The sequence below is a fragment of the Giraffa tippelskirchi genome, chromosome 10 (assembly GCF_054371585.1).
Source record: "Giraffa tippelskirchi isolate mGirTip1 chromosome 10, T2T-mGirTip1v1.2.pri, whole genome shotgun sequence".
Lineage (NCBI taxonomy): Eukaryota > Metazoa > Chordata > Mammalia > Artiodactyla > Giraffidae > Giraffa > Giraffa tippelskirchi.
This window is the reverse complement of record NC_137284.1, coordinates 38,367,450-38,383,545: the sequence shown is the minus strand read 5'-3', so window position 1 is coordinate 38,383,545 and position 16,096 is coordinate 38,367,450. Positions and strand designations below refer to the sequence as shown.

Sequence of the window (16,096 nt, the reverse complement as noted above, 5' to 3'; positions counted from 1 at the left end):
CTTGCGACCGCATGGACTGTAGCCCACCAGGCTCCTCTGTCTATGGCCTTATCCAGGCAAGAATACTGGAGTGGGTTGCCATGCCCTCCTCCTGGGGATCTTCCCCACCCAGGGATTGAACCAGTGTCTTCTGCATTGCAGGCGGATTCTTTACCAATGAAGCCCACCAGGGAAGCCCCCAAGGCAGTTACCAGTATTTAAACTTCAGGATGCCCACCACGTGTGACTGCTTCTCTCATCCAGGGCAGTCTTTGAAGTTCATCATTATCAACACAGTGTGATTTTTTTCCAAACTCAAACTGCATAGAGATGATCTTTAGCAACAAGTTCCAAGAAACCAATCTGATGCTTGTTTTTGTCTTGATGGATACATCTAAGTGCCCTGTGGTCATTTCAGAGTAGCCCAGAAAAAGCCTGAAACTTGCTCTCAAACCTAATGAGTAGGTTAATTCGAAGACCCACGTTGTCCCTAGTCAACATGGTGGAAAGAGCCTGGCAACTCCCAAGTCTTAGGCTCTGGAAGTTTCCTCCCCACTGGCCTGTCCCCTGCCTTCATAGATGCATTTCCCCACTCTGAGCCACAAGCACAGCCCAATGCCACCCAGCCCAGCACACTGATCCCATGAGCATGATACAACATAGCCCACATGAGAGTTTCTTTCACTCCAACTTACACCCAACTTATACCCAACTCTACAGCTTTCATCACTCAACCTTCAACCATCCTCATGGTTCACTTACTTCTTCAAAAATTATGTATGAGTATCTATCATGGCCTAGGTCTGGGTATACAGTGGTCAACAACAACAACAGAATAAATGCTTGTCTAGCCACAATGAAGCTTACAGTCTAATGGGGGTAGCATATTAAGTAAATAACCACACAAATAACTGTAATAGGTTTGTGTGTGTAAGGATGGGATACTTGAGAATTATAACAAGGAGCCTCAAATTTGACTTGGAAGTCATCTGGAAAGTAAGTAGGAATTAACTAAACATACTGATAGAATGCAGAGGCAGGGGGTACCAGGCAAAGGGAACAGTGTATGAACTGGCCATGGATTAAGAAAATCATGACACATGGAGGAATGGAAAAAGGCCAGTGTGGTCAATGACTGGAGAAAGAAATAAGGATAAAGTGAAGAATTTGTCAAGGGCCTCATAGGTGGACCATACTGAGGACTTGAGTCTTTGTCCCAAGAACCATGGAAAGACATGAAGGATATTTATCACAGGGGATAACAAAGTAAGGTTTGGGAGTTCTCTGTGGTTCAATGGTTAGGGCTTGGTGCTTTCACTGCCATGGCCCAGGTTCAATCCCTAGTCAGGGAACTAAGATCCTGCAAGTTGAGAGGCATAGCCAAAAAAACAGTAAGGCTTTGATTTCAAGAGCATCACTCTTTCTTTTGTATAGATACTAGATTAGGTAGAGACAAGAGAGGATGTGACAAAGTTATTGTGGTGCTTTAGGGAACAGCTATATTGGGAGTCTGGACCAGGTCAGTGGTGTCATGGGTGAAAGAAGTATATGAACCAGGAGCTAATTCCAGAGTAGAAGTGAAGGACTTAGCAAGGGGTTATATAAAAGGGGAAAAAGACTGTATCAAAGATGCTTCCAGGGGTCTGAGATTGTTAAACTACATGCCTGAGGGAAATAGTTACTGAGAAAGGGAGCAAGAGAGGAGAATCAGATTTGTCTTGGGTATTTGTTTTATCTTGTCTTTGAGTCATAGTGATGCAACTTTAGATCATAATTTGGTTTTGGACAGGTGAAGTTTAAAGTGCCTTTGAGACATACGAAGGGAGATGTCAGGCAGGCAGTTAAATGTAAACGTCTAGAACAATGGCTTTAAAATCAGGGGCACATTTTCTCCCCAGGGAACATTTATCGACAATGGAGAGGTTTTCGGCTCTCACAGCAGTGCATGGGGTGCTACTGGCATCTAGTGGGTAGAGACAGGGACGCTGCCCAACGTTCTGCAGCGCACATGACATCCCCACCCTTCACAGCAAAGGATTATCCCACCCAAAATGTGAGTAGTACCAAAGATGAGAAACTCTGGTCTGCAGATCTTTGAGAGTCACTGGCTGAAAGCCTTGGGCACTGATGAGATCATATAGGGAAAGAAGAAGAGTGAGAAGGAGAATGGGGCAGTGCAAATTTGGGAGGAACTCTAACACCTACTGGTGGGATGATCCAGCAGGAGGGACTATGAAGGAGCAGCCTGAGAGGTAGAAAAAACACCAGAGCGGAGTCACAGAAGCCAGAGGCTTGAAGCGTCAGATGCTGCTGAGAAGACTAAGAAGACATAGACTAGAAGGCTGCTTGTATTTCTGGAGTGGACCTCATCCGTGGCCTTGGCAAGAGCAGTGTTGGCAGCACATTATTAAGTAAAGACATGTTTCAGTGGAAGATGAAAAAATGGAGGCGGCTAGTGTAGACAGTGCTTACAAGAAGTTTAGCTATGGGAGGGAGGAGAAGGAAGAAACAGTCTTGGCAAGGAACGTGGAAGTCAAGAATAGTTTGGAGTTCAGTGATGTTTTTCTTGTTTTATTTTGTTTAAATTTTTTATTATGGATAGTGTCTAACACGCAGGCTATTATAATAGACCTCTCTGTACCCTGAATTCTGTGAAATCTGGATTGTTTTGTTTCTTAGAAGAGTAACTTTTATTTTTGTTGTTGTTGTTCAGTTGCTGAGTCGTGTCCAACTCTTTGTGACTCCAGGAACTGCAGCACGCCAGGCTTTCCTGTCCTTCACTATTTCCCGGAGTTTGCTCAAATTCATGTCCGTTGATTCGGGTGATTGTGTCCAACCATCTCATCCTCTGTTGCCCTCTTCTGCCCTCAGTCTTTCCCAGCATCAGGGTTGTTCCCAATGAGTCCACTCTTCACATCAGGTGGCCAAAGTATTAGAGCTTTAGCTTCAGCATCAGTCTTTCCAATGAATATTCAAGGTTGGTTTCTATTAGGATTGACTGGTTTGATCTCTCTGCTGTCCAAGGGACTCTCAAGAGCCTTTTCCAACACCACAATTTGAAAGCATCAATTCTTTGGTGCTCAGCCTTCCTTATGGTCCAACTCTCACATCCGTACATGACTACAGGAAAAACCATAGCTTTGACTATACAGACCTTTGTTGGCAATGTGATGTCTCTGCTTTTTAATGTGATATCTAGGTTTGTCATAACTTTTCTTCCAAGGAGCAAGCCTCTTTTAATGTAATGGCTGCAGTCACCATCCACAGTGATTTTGGAGTCCAAGTAGGCTGGACTCAAATTCCAAACTCTCTTCCTACTGATGGGCAGCAGTGGAAATCTTTGCTGGGTTCTTTCTGTGTCCAGCTACAGGTTTTTTTTGTTTTTGTTTTTGTTTTGCCAGACCCTTGGGTATGTATAATTGAATCATCAGCCAGTTATTTGGGCAGGTTTTATACACAAACTTGGATGTTCATCCTCTCTGCATCTCCTTCCCTTCCAGAACTTTCCCCTTTGCTTTCTGAGTGCTCTTCCAGCTCCAACTCACTTCTCTGACACCTCAAACTAGTAGAACTTAGGCTTTCTGCTGCCCCAAATTACTTGCGTGTTAGACTGCCCTCAAGCAAAAGCCACAGATTGGCAAATCTCGAAGGGTATAATTCCTGCTTTCAGAGGTAGATTCCTCTCCAGTTTCTGTCTGTTTCAGGCTCTGTAATTTTCACTGGAACAGGAGAATTGGCTGTGGATATGGAAGTGTATGGGTTCGCTGGTGGAAAACTGACAAGAGATGCTTCCTGAGACATCACAGACATGGTCACTAGGGCAGTGAGGGGAAAGGTGAGGCAGATGGAGGTTTGAGAGCAAAGAAGTTGAAACAGTATTTGCAAAGAGTGAAAAGAGTGAATTTTGATCAGAGAAACACTGCAGGCGTGGAGGCTGATCAATGCTGACAGTCTGTATGGGTTGACGCTGAGTGGATGGTGGTATGATCAGTCTGCCCTGTAGCAGGACTGTCTCCATCTGCCCTCGGCGGCCTGGCTGGGAAGGCACAGGGAGCGGAAAGTGGGTTTTCTTAAGGGTGAGGGTTTCACAAGACTGGCGGGACCAAAGAGCAGGTCCACGGTGTTTACAGTATTGACGAGGGCATGACTTCAGTAATGGGTCACAAAATCCAAGCACCTCATGAAGCTGTGGCAGCCGTTTTGGGGAAGCAGTCTTATTTAGGCAGGGCAAGTAGAACGGGGAACCACACCTCCAACACATTCTTCCCCAACCCTTTCACACAGGCAAAAACAGACTGAGTATTTGGCCCTGGGTACTTCACAAGTCAAAGGAGCCTCTCTCTCTCGGGTGCATTGGTAAAAAGAACAAAAAGGGGAAAAGAAGGAAGTGGTCCAAACCACTTGCCATCCTCTGCACCATTCATGCCCTCTCACTACTGATCCCAGGACAGGAAATTCGTACCCACAGACTTAGGTCCAAACATTAGAATTTCGAAGTCAAGCTAATAAACTGTTAAGTAGAATATGTTTCATCCTCCTGCTTTACAAATATATCTTCCTATGGTCTGGAAGGCCAAGTTTGAATTTAGAATTCTCAGACTCAAGTGGTGCAGAGGAAATAGGCTCGTGGCTAGCAGCCCACTCCTTTCTGTCCCCAGCTCCATCCTCCACGGCAAGGGACCACGTGGACGTGTATCTGGACATCACTGCCCACATGTCCAAGTTCCAGTCATGGCCCCAGGGTTGGGCCCCACCCACTGCAGTGTGGTCTGTCCTTGGAAGGAGGGACCCAGAGAAGAGACCCACACAGCCCCTGAAAGCAGCCTGGGACCACTCAGGCAGATAATTCTGGGGTCCTGGGTACCTGGTCTAGGGGGAGAAAGGAACAGGCTCTGGAGAGCACAGACTCCAGGTGAATACATCCCTTGGCCCCATGGAGCCTTTCCCCTGTGGGGAGCAGTTGAAGGAAACCCAGTGCGGGGTGTTGTAAACTGTTTGGACTTTGAACAGGGACCCCCTCAGCCCAGATCTGTGGCCAAAGTTAAGTAACACAATGATATACAGTACTTGTGGTCTCTGCTCTGTTCCTGGTCTGACTGGTCTCTGTGTGTGTGTGTGTGTTTTGTTTTTCCTAGTGGGCTGTTTATCACCATTCATGACAAGGGCCACCTTGCAACAATGCTGAACTCTTGGCCAGAAGACGATATTAAGGTATGACCCTGCTTTTTTTGCTATTTCTCTCTTGTTGGATGAATCCTGTCAGCCTGAGGTAGTCATTCTGAGCTATAAAAGGGGCCATTGCAACACTGAAGACAGGACACCAAATCCATTCCCCCAGTCCCAGACCCTAGTCCAGTTACAGCCAAGCACATATGCACCATGGAGTGAAGGCTTGCATTAACCACATACCCTTGTGAAATTGTCTGTCATCATCATCATCATAATTAATAGTACTACTAGTGCATGTATTGAGTATTTTCTGAATATTCACTGCTGGTTTCCTTGGTGGATTCAGGGAAAAGTCCAGCATGGACCCTCTTCTCAGGTAGCTAACTTTTCATGGGAAAAGTAAGAGAGAGAGAGAGAAAAGACTAACAGGTGAAACTTGATCAGAGATTAATGAGGCACACAGGAGAACTAGGGATGTTCAGTGAGAGACTTTCCTTTTAGTCGGGGTAATCTAGGAAGACTTCATGGAAGAGGTGACATTGGAGCAAAGCATTGAGTTGAGGGGTGACGTTTGGACAGTCAGGCATTGGAGGGACTAGGATGGAGAGCAGGGACATTCTGCACCAAGAGAAAAGGTTTATGATGAGCAATGTCTTCACACCTGGGTGTGCACAGCAGTGTATGTGTTGGGCAGGAGGATGAAGTGGGGTGGGGGAAGGATGTATATGCAGAGTGACAAAACAAACCTGGCACTGTTTCCAGTTTTATTATTCAAAACATTTAAGGAGAAAGTATTTTTTATGTAACAAATGATACAATATATAAGGTAAAATTGGTGCAGCTTTGAAGAAACTTGTTAGCCCTGGCTGTATAGCCAGATCTCCTCTCTTGGGAACTTTTGTGGAAGATTTCAGGGCCTCTGGATTCCAAGATCATTGTCACTTCTGCAAACAAGTTTTATTGAATGACGCCACACATGCGTGTGTGCTAAGTCGATTCAGTCATGTCGGACTCTGCAATCCTATGGACTGTAAATCACCTATTGTTGGAGGTATCCAAGGAGGGACCACACGATCACTTGATGGGGATATTGTAAAAGAGACGTGAACCACAACTCAGGGTAGAAAGACATTGGGCTAAAGGAATATCTCCTCTATATCTCTTCACATCTATGATTCTATAATCCTGTATTGCAAATTTGTGAAGATTGTATCTAGAAACGAATATACTTAAAAGGAAACTAAGTAATAGTTTAGGTCAGATTTTATCACCTTATCAGTCCCCCTGGGACAGGATATCTCTCTGTGCTCCAGCACTGTGCTCCCAGCACCCGTTACAGTGCTGTACGTGTTTGTTGTTGTTTAGTCGCTCAGTCGTGTCTGACTCTTTGGACCCCATGGACTGTAGCCCACCATCAGGCTACAGAGGCTGACAGTTGTTTTCTGCCTCCCTCCCTCCCTCCCAGCCAGTTCCCTGGGCCACCTCCCCCCACTGGGCCCCAAGGACAGCTTCTCTCTAACCACCCCTCCCGTGTTCCACCCACTTCTGGCCCTCTTGGGGCTTGGTGGTGTTCAGAACCACAGCAAGTAAGACAGGACCTTGGCTCTTGGGAGCCAGGCTGGCGCCACAGCCAGGGCCCTTGGACTCCAGTCCTGACCTCAGTGAAGAGCTCGGTTAGAACATTTCCATCTGGGTGTGATGTGCCCTGGGGCTTCCCAGGTGGCTCAGTGGTAAAGAATCCACATGCCACTGCTGGAGACAGAAGAGGCTCAGTTCGATCCCTGGGTGGGGAAGATCCCCTGGAGGAAGGCATGGCAACCCACTCGAGTATTCTTGCCTGGAGAATCCCACAGACAGAGGAGCCTGGAGGGCTACAGTCCATGGGGTCGAGAAGAGTCAGACCAGACTGAGCACGCAATCACGCACATGATGTGCCTGGTGCCTCTCTTTCCTGCTTGTCTTCTTAGACTCTGGTTACAGGCAGGTCTTGACCCTGCAGGGTTTGGTCCCAGTCTCAGAAGAAGCAAGTTCCCAGGGTGTGTCTAGGATGAATGCATAATGAAATCTTGAGCTCATTAAGGGAAGCCAGCTCACTTGATGGAAAGTTAACTCCAGCCTGCCCTGTGTGGACAGGCTCTGAGGTCCTACAGGCTAATCTCTCCTCCTTCCTGCACGATTCAGCTGTGGAGAGACTTGTCCATCCCAGTAGATGCTTGCTGAATCAAATGAACTCAGTAGAGGGACCTGATGAACACCTTCCAGATACCAGGCCTGTGCCAGGAGCAGAACCATGAGGTCTGCACTGACATCTGTGGTGCCTCTGTGTGAGCTCTGTGTGAGCTGTGTGTGTGTGTGTGCGTGCATGATCAGTTGCTCAGTCCTGCCTCACTTTTTGTGACCCCATGGACTATAGCCCTCCATACTCCTCTGTCCATTGGATTCTTCGGGCAAGAATACTGGAGTGGGTTACCATGCCCTCCTCCAGGGGATCTTCCCGTCCCAAGGATCAAACCCAGGTCTCCCACACTGCAGGCAGAGTCCTTACTGTCTGAGCCACCAGGGAAGCCCAAGAATACTAGAGTGGGTAGCCTATTCCTTCTCCAGGGGGTCTTCCTGACCCAGGAATTGAACCTACTTCCCTTGTGTCTCCTGCATTGGCCGGTGGATTCTTTACCCCTAGCGCCACCTGCTATAGGGGGTTTAAAAGAATGATGAAAAGACATCCCCTCTTAACCAGTAAGGGAAAAAAGCGCTCCTTCCTTCCTCCAGACTAACACAGGGCCGTGACGGCTCATGGGCTGGATTTCAGGTTCCCATCTCTCCTCCTGTCAGGGCATAACTTACAAAACTGCACCCGGAGCTCTGCTTCGAGGAGTGCAGAATGGGGAGAACACGGACCCTGACCCCAAAGTGCTTCACTCCACTTGGGAAATCGAGATACGAATTCAAACTAGATCCTTAGGTGCTCAGTATCTGTGGACTTCAACCAACATATTTTAAGAACCTTCCAGGTACTAAGTGCTACTTACCAGAGAGTTGAAGACAGCACCTGTTGTGATTTTAGAGGAGAAACAGTGGCTTTGGGGTCATCCTGGAAGAGGTGGGATGAGGCAGGGCTCAGACAAGGAGAAGCATCCAGTGCCTCTAGGGAAAGCGTGAGTTGCATGAGCCAGTACATCTAATTCACCAGCGTTCAACAGCCATTTAGCAAACATCTATTCTGTAAGACTTCCCTGAGGGCTTGGGGCTAAAGACGGTGTACAGGCATCTCAAGGAGCTTGAAGTCTAGTTAGACTGATCCAGAAACGATTCGACTGAGCGACTAACACTTTGAGACTCTGTAAATAAAATGTCCAACAGGGCTTCCCTGGTGGCTCAGATGGTAAAGAATCTGCCTGCAATGTAGGAGACCCAAGTTTGATCCCTGGGTTAAGAAAATCCCCTGGAGAAGGGAATGGCAACCCACTCCAGTATCCTTGCCTGGAAAATCCCATGGACACAGGAGCCTGGTGGGCTGCAGTCCATGGGGTCGCGAAGAGCTGGACATGACTGAGTGGCTAACACTTTGAGACTCGATGTCTGTGCTGCCGAAGAGAGGAGTTTGGGAATGAGGAACAGGGTTGACTGCCTGACCACTCACCCTGCGGTACCCTAGAGTGGATAGGTGAATCCCTGGGGTCCTGTCCTCGCCTCCACGCAGTACTGCTGTTTCACTTTGCAGAAACCCTGAGGTCAGTCTTAGAAACTATATAGAAGAGTCAGCTCTGGCTTTGCAACCAGGCAACCATGTGGGTTCTGGGTTCTGGGTTCTGGTCTTGAATCTTCCATTTACCTGCCGTGTGTGCCGATAACCTCTCTGATCTCACAGCAGGAAATTGTGAGGGCCAACTCTGATGAAGTCTGTACCACACTGAAGGGCACTGGGATGGGCATTGCCATTGCTGGAAAGGGCCGTAAGCACACACAGCGGGGCAGCGAAGAGACTGCAGAGGCCTGAGGGTGGCCAGGGAGGATGTCCCCTCACCTGGGAACAGCAGACCACAAAAGGGCGGCCAGGTGATTTGGCTCTTAGACACTATTGATTTTCAGTGATTTTTGAGATTTTTTAATTTGTAGGCAACATTTTAAATTTAAGAGACTTCATTTGAAAAAAACAAAACCGCAATTTTAAAACCTTGGATTTCTGACTTCTCTAGAAAAGCCAGGAGCTGTGAATACTGGGCCCATGGTTTGTCGTGTGTACAAGTCAATTGGCCTTCCCTGGTGGCTCAGACAGTAAAGAATCTGCCTGCAATGCAGGAGACTAGGGTTTGATCCCTGGGTCAGGAAGATCCTCTGGAGAAGGGAATGGCAACCCACTCTAATATTCTTGCCTGGAGAATCCCATGGACAGCGGAGCCTGGCGGGTTACAGTCCATGGGGTCGCAAAGAGTCACATGACTGAGTGACTAACACACACACACACACACACACACACACACACGCACACCACACAAGTCAGTTAGGACTGATCAGGCTGCCCCCAGTCGCCACCCTGCCCCATGACAGCATTCTTCTGGAGAGTGCGTCCCTCTCACTCCAGGGCTACCCTTCCAAAGGTTCAGAATCTTCTAAGCCACAGCCTTTCTTGCTTACTGGTGTGTTTTCTCCTGTTGCCCCTAAAAGAGAAGATGAAGGTCTCCTCCCCTTAGCAGGGGCTCTCTGCTCAGTGTCCTCTCCATGGTGTTCTGGTGCTGACAGAGATGCCTCTTCGTTATTTCTTCTGATTTCCACACTGTGCTCAGAGTCGGGTAAGGAGTGCTTCTGAAACATCGCCCAGGTGGGTCCTGGAGACAGGGAAGGGTAGGCGATGTATTTTCTCAGATGAGCAAGCCGATATGTGAAGTGATGAGCAAGCTGATGTGAAGTGATGCCCACAGTCGCCCGCGAGTAAGTGTCGCTGCCACCCAGAGCCCGGCTGCTGAGCAGGGCGGGCAGAGCTTTTCAAGCCGCAGGTCTTTCTGGATCCTCACGTAGTTCGCCTCTTGGCTGGAGGGGAGGGGTGGTCCAGAGATACTTCTGTGGGCTTCCCTGGTGGTCCCGTGATGAAGAATCCACCTTCCGGTGCAAGGACATGGGTTTGATCCCTGGTCTGAGAAGATGCCACACGCCGCAGAGCAACTAAGCCCACAAGCCACAGTTATGGCACCTGTGCTCTAGAGCCTGCGAGCCATGACTGCTGAACCACATGCTGCAACTACTGAAGCCCACCCTAGAGCCTGTGCTCTGCACCAGGAGTAACCTCCACAGAGAGGAGTCGGCACACCGCAACTGGAGAGTAACCCCTGCTCAGCACAACTAGGGAAGGCCAAAGGGCAGCCACGAAGACCCAGCACAGCCAAACACAAGTAAATGAACTTAAAAAACCCACCGTGAGCTACCACAGCATGTCCATCAGAGTGGCAGGAAGTGTAAAAGGAGGGGTGGCGAGGACACGGAGCAGTTGAAACTCTTGTTCGTTGTCGATGGGTATATAAAGTGGGACCACAGCTTTGGAAGAAAAGCCAGATAGTCCTTAGAGAGAGAGAGAGATGCTTCTGAAACAACTCAGAAAATAAAAGAGGACTTTCTCTGGGTTCCCAGCCGGAAAGCAGACCTGCAAACAGAGCTGGAAGAGGAGTAGGCTGTCAGGGAAGTGAGGTCATGGTCTCGGGCTGGGGGGACCGTGGGGTACTGGGGGCTCCTCTCACGCATGGAGGGAGAGCCTTCCACCCCACCCGTCCCCAGAGCCCTGCGGTGTAAATCACAGAGGGGACTGAGAACTGCTCTTCTGACTCTTTCCCACAGAGGCCATCGCCCCGAGCCGGGAGGAAGGCTCGGCTCAGAAGAGCCCTCTTTCTCAACAGCTTTCCCAGGCTCCCAAATCCCTCCTTCATCCCAGGCCTAACAGCTAACAGTGCCTAGAGGCAGCTGAGCCCTGGAGCCAAGGGAGCATCCCCTGCCTATGGGCACCAGCCACTTGGGCCTTTAACCTTGGACCAGACTCAGTGCCAAGTGCCAGCCTGCCTTGCCCTCACCCACCATGGGCTAAGCCCCAGTCAGTGTCAGAATTTAGATTTCCCTGGAAACATTTGTCTTGGATGGAGATAAGCGTATTAGGGAGGGCTCTTGGGATCAGCCTCTAGAAGCAAAGGAGGCAGGACAGAGGAGAGGGAGACATTGGGCTGAGTGGGGGGCCCGGAGCGCTTGAGGAGGTTCAGGAGTGGGGATGGCTCTTCTGTCATCCTGAGTTGGGATGAGGGATTCCATCGGTCCTTGGTTGTGGGCCGCTGCCCTGGGAACGGAGCGTGACTTTGGTCAAGGTGGCTCTCCGCAGTCGAGCAGGCACCCAAGCAGGCTGAAAGTACAGCTCGGGAATGACCCCTTTTCTCCTCTAAATGGGTCTGGACAGCACAGCACCGCATCCACTTGCCAGCATCCTGCTAAGCGCTTTATACAGATGAACTCACTGGCTTCTCCCAGCGACCCTCCAAGAGGCAGGAATTATTATCATCCTCATATTACAGACAAGGCAACTGGGAAGTTAGGTTCAGTGCTGGTGAGGGATGGAACCAAGATTTGAAACCACAGCCTGGGTGTTATTTCTGTTGTAGGGAGAGGAAAAGAGGCAGAGAGGAGGAGGAGATGGGAAGGGTGAGCAAGAAGGAGGAAAGAGAAGGAGGAGGAAGGAGAGGGCCTCGCACACAGTGCTGAGGGCAGCCCACGCCCAGAGCCTCAAGCCCAGGGTAACCAGAGCCGGAGCAGGCCAGGAGACATGGTCCTCGTATTGGTCTTGGGTCAGCCCCGCCGGGTCCACGCAGGCTGAGGGAGGTGGACAATAAGTCAGAAGCTGGGTGGACAGAGGAAAGGGGGGACACAGTGTCCCCCAGTCATCCGAATCTTCTTCCTGTTACTGGAAATACCAAGGGGTCACGAGCTGTAAAAGCCATCCAGACGTGGGAACTGTGATGCTGTGGTTCAGGGGTAGCCATTGCCAGGCTCTGAAACCCCAGGATGCAGCTCAAGTTTGCCCTCAGCCTTCTGACTCTTTCCACTCTTGTGGTCCCAGCCCCAGGTCCACTGATGTCATGAAAAAACATGAGGCAGCATCTTCTCTCTCAACTTGCTTGTCTACTCCAGGCCTGAATTCAGTCCCATGGAAAAGAGCCTTTGCTCTCTGTGTTGAATCAATCACATTGTCCATCGTTTACTGAGTTCATGTCGCATTGAAGGTCCCAAGCCTGCAAGTGCTAAAGAATCAAAGGTCCCAAGTACTAAAAAATCAAAGAGGACAAGATCCTTTACTTGCCCTTAAAGAGTTGCTATGAAAGACAAGGACATAGATATAGCTATCATACAAAGAAGAAAGGGTTCGGTGCCATGGAGATTAAAATGCTATAGGAATTCAGAGTTGGGAGTGATACCTTCCAGAAGGGAAGCTTCATATGGAGGGAAGTGTCTTTTGAACTGTTCCTTGAAACATGTAAGGATGGTAGGATTTGGATCAAGGAGATATAGCGATTGAGGTATAAAATAGCATGTAAGCTAGAAAACACACAACTTATACAAGATTAGCGGTATTTCAATTTGGGTGGAGCATGGAATGCATAAAAGGGAAATTCAAAGAGTAGATTGGATGTAGATTATGAAAGGCCTTAAATGTCAGTCAGAGATGTTTGAGCTTTATTTTATAGGCATCAGGAGCCATTGGAGGCTCGGGGGCAAGAAAGTGACAAATCTAGGTGTGCTTTGAAAAACGAAATGGGGTAAGGAGACACCAAGAGTAGAAAGACTAGTTGCATGTGTACTAAGTCTCGAAGTCATATCCACCTTTCTGCAACCCCATGGACTGTAGCCCACCAGGCTCCCCTGTCCATGGGATTCTCCAGACAAGAATACTGGAGTGGGCTGCCATTTCCTTCTCCAGGGGATCTTCCCAACTCAGGGATTGAACCCACACCTCTTATGTCTCCTGCATTAGCAGACTGGTTCTTTACCTCTGAGCCACCAGGGAAGCCCAGAAAGACCAGTTAGGAGACCACTAAAGCAGTCAAGTGAGAGGTGGATGGGCTGGCCTAAGGTTAGCAACGTGGATGAAGATCATGGGAAACATGAGAAAAATATAGAACAGGCTAAATCGGCAGAACTTGGTGACCAATTGGCTGTAGTTGACTGATGGCAAAGAGAAGTCAAAGCAGATTGGACAGTTCTGAGTCTGGGAGATAGGAGATAACAGAGTGGTGAAGGACAGCAGAAGTAACAAGCTGAAGAGGAGAAAAAGGGAAAGGCAGATCATTGGATTAAAGACTTGGGGAATTAGGAAGGACTGTTGGACATCCAAGTGGAAATGTCTGAAGACGGTGAGCTGTAAGCATTTACTTGGAGATGACAATATTTGCCATTAGAATGAACAACAATGTCAAGGTTAGAATGCTGTTGAGTTTCGTATGTGTGCTAAGACATTTCAGTTGTTTCCAGCTCTTTGTGACCCTATGGACTGTAGCCCACCAGGCTTCTCTGTCCATGGGATTCTCCAGTCAAGAGTACTGGAGTGGGTTGCCATTTCCTCCTCCAGGGGAATCTTCCTGACCCAGGGGTCAAACCTGTGTCTCTTATGTCTCCTGCATTGGAAGGCAGGTTCTTTACCACTAGCACCACCTGGGAAGCCCATATAGCCAGACTTTCTTAAAAGCTGCCAAAGTCTTCCATGGTTTCCTTTTCACTCACTCATTTAACAGATAATTGTTGCATAGCTTTTCTGTGGAGAGGCTGAATTAAAGAGAGATGAAACAATTAAAAATTCTAATATGTAGCCTTTGTCCTAAATAATAATCATCAATATAATCATAAGAGCAGTGATCATTTGCCAATCATCTACTTTATTGTACAAGGCCCTTGGTTAAAATGAGACATTTATTATTTCTTTTCATCTTTACCCATGGAGTTGCAGAGTTGGACGCAACTGAGTGACTAACCACTTTCATCTTTACAGCCTAATGAGTTGGATATTATAATTATTCCAATGTTATGGGAAATTAAAAAAACTTACTGTTTGACCCAAGATTACATATGGTACATGATGAAGAAGTCTAGTTTCAAGTGCTGGCTCTCAGATGCCAAAACCCCTGCTGTTAACCTTTAGGCTGTTTGGTGAGATAAAATGTGCATTTTTTAAATGTTAAATGAGAACCCAAATGCTATCACTATCAAAGGTTTTAATTGCACCTTATGCAGGGCTTGGCAAGTAGTAGGTACTTAATTATTATTTGCAGAATTCAGGCAGGCAGCCAGGAAGGGTGCGCAGGCCAGATGCATGGTAAATATAGCAGGTGCTAGGAGAAATCACATTAGGTTGTAATGGCAGGATTTTCACTGCTGGGGAAAGCGCAGGAGGAGACAAGAATATAGAGGCTGAAAGGTGAATACAGAATGTGTCCCTCCTCTGGTAGGAATGAGGCCAGTTTGACCAAAGAGAGCAATAGTGTGCAGATAAGTAACTGGAGAAACGTTCCAGAAGACATGTTGGGCTCCTGTCATTAAAGAGATAAGCCTTTTGGACTCTATTTCATGGACAGTTAGAAGGCACTAAAGGGGAAATCCCATGGACAGAGGAGCCTGGCAGACAACAGTCCATGGGGTTGCAAAGAGTCAAACACAACTTAGCAACTGAACAACAACGAAAAAAGGCCTTTGAGCCTGGTTGTGAAGCTGTTGCAATATATACACTTGCTGTTGTTTAGTCACAAAATCGTGTCCGACTCTTTTGAGAATCCATGGACTATAGCCCACCATGCTCCTCTGTCCATGGGATTTCCCAGGCAAGACTACTGGAGTGGGTTGCCATTTCCTTCCCCAGGAGATCTTTCCAACCCATGGATTGAATGTGCTTCTCCTGCTTGGCAGGTGGATTCTTTACCACTGAGCCATAGGGAGGGCTTTGTAAAATAGCTGTTTGTAAAACAGCTAGTGGAACGCTGCTGTATAGCACAGGGAGCTCAGCTCAGTTCTCTGAGATGATCTACAGGGCAGGTAGAAGGGAGGGGATACAGGTATATTATACATAAGGCTGGTTCACTCTGTTGTACAGCAGAAGCTAACACAACATTGTAAAGCAATTATACTCCAGTTTTTTTAAAAAAAGGAAAATTAATAAGTAACACAACTGCTAGCACAACTGGATTGAAAGTGGATGACAGATGGAGGTGAGATATTCCCTCAGAGGAGTCAGGCATGCAGTCAAGTGCCCGAAGACATCTCCACATTGGGAGGGACCCTGTCAGACCTCTGCTACCGTCTTTTTCTTTTTTTGGCCATGCTGTGTGTTCTGTGGGGTCTTAGTTCCTGGACCAGGGATCGAACCCATGCCCCCTGCCTTGGGAGTGCGGAGTCTCAACCATTGGACCACCAGGGAAGTCCCCACCACCGTCTTGAAAAGCCCCAGAGCTGTAAGGAGAACACCCTGGAGTCGTAGCTGGTTTCCTCTGTAGAACTCCGTGTCTCTCTCTCTGCCTCAGCGGAGAGAAAGTGTGAGAGAATGGGAATTAGAATAAGGAGGTTTTAGCTAGGCGAGATGGTAGGGAAATGTGCAAAGTTTGGGCCCAGTGGATGCGGGCCCAGACAGACTCGGGGAGAGCAGCCAGAAGGGTGTCAGAGGTAGGCCGCGGAGAGGTTGGATGGGAGGTGGGGCAGGACTTTGCCAAGAGCACAGGTGCTTTTCTCAGCTGAATGGCGGGGGGATCGGGGCAGGGGGAGTAGAAAAAGCCCGGGCCAGGAACCCGAAGCCTATCTAGAACCCCCACTTGCCACATTCACAAGCAAGGTGCCCTTGGTAGGTCACCCAGCGTTTCTAAGATAACTGCTGTGGAAACATTCAGTACAGTGCCTGGCATGGGGCTGATACTGAGCAAATATGTACAGTACGTGAAGGTCC

General features: G+C 48.3%; 1 protein-coding gene across 2 annotated transcripts in view; it reads left to right on the top strand.

Annotated features, from left to right (window-relative positions):
• ME3 (malic enzyme 3) overlaps nt 1-16,096 on the top strand; it is a 215,641-nt gene that overhangs the window by 134,389 nt on the left and 65,156 nt on the right. For both annotated transcript variants that reach the window (XR_014067404.1, XM_081536355.1), the window contains exon 5: nt 5,115-5,190. Coding sequence is in view for 1 of the 2 variants with exons in the window: in XM_081536355.1 (XP_081392481.1) it covers nt 5,115-5,190 (76 nt within the window). In the remaining variant the exon portion in view is untranslated. The remainder of the gene's footprint in view (nt 1-5,114; nt 5,191-16,096) is intronic.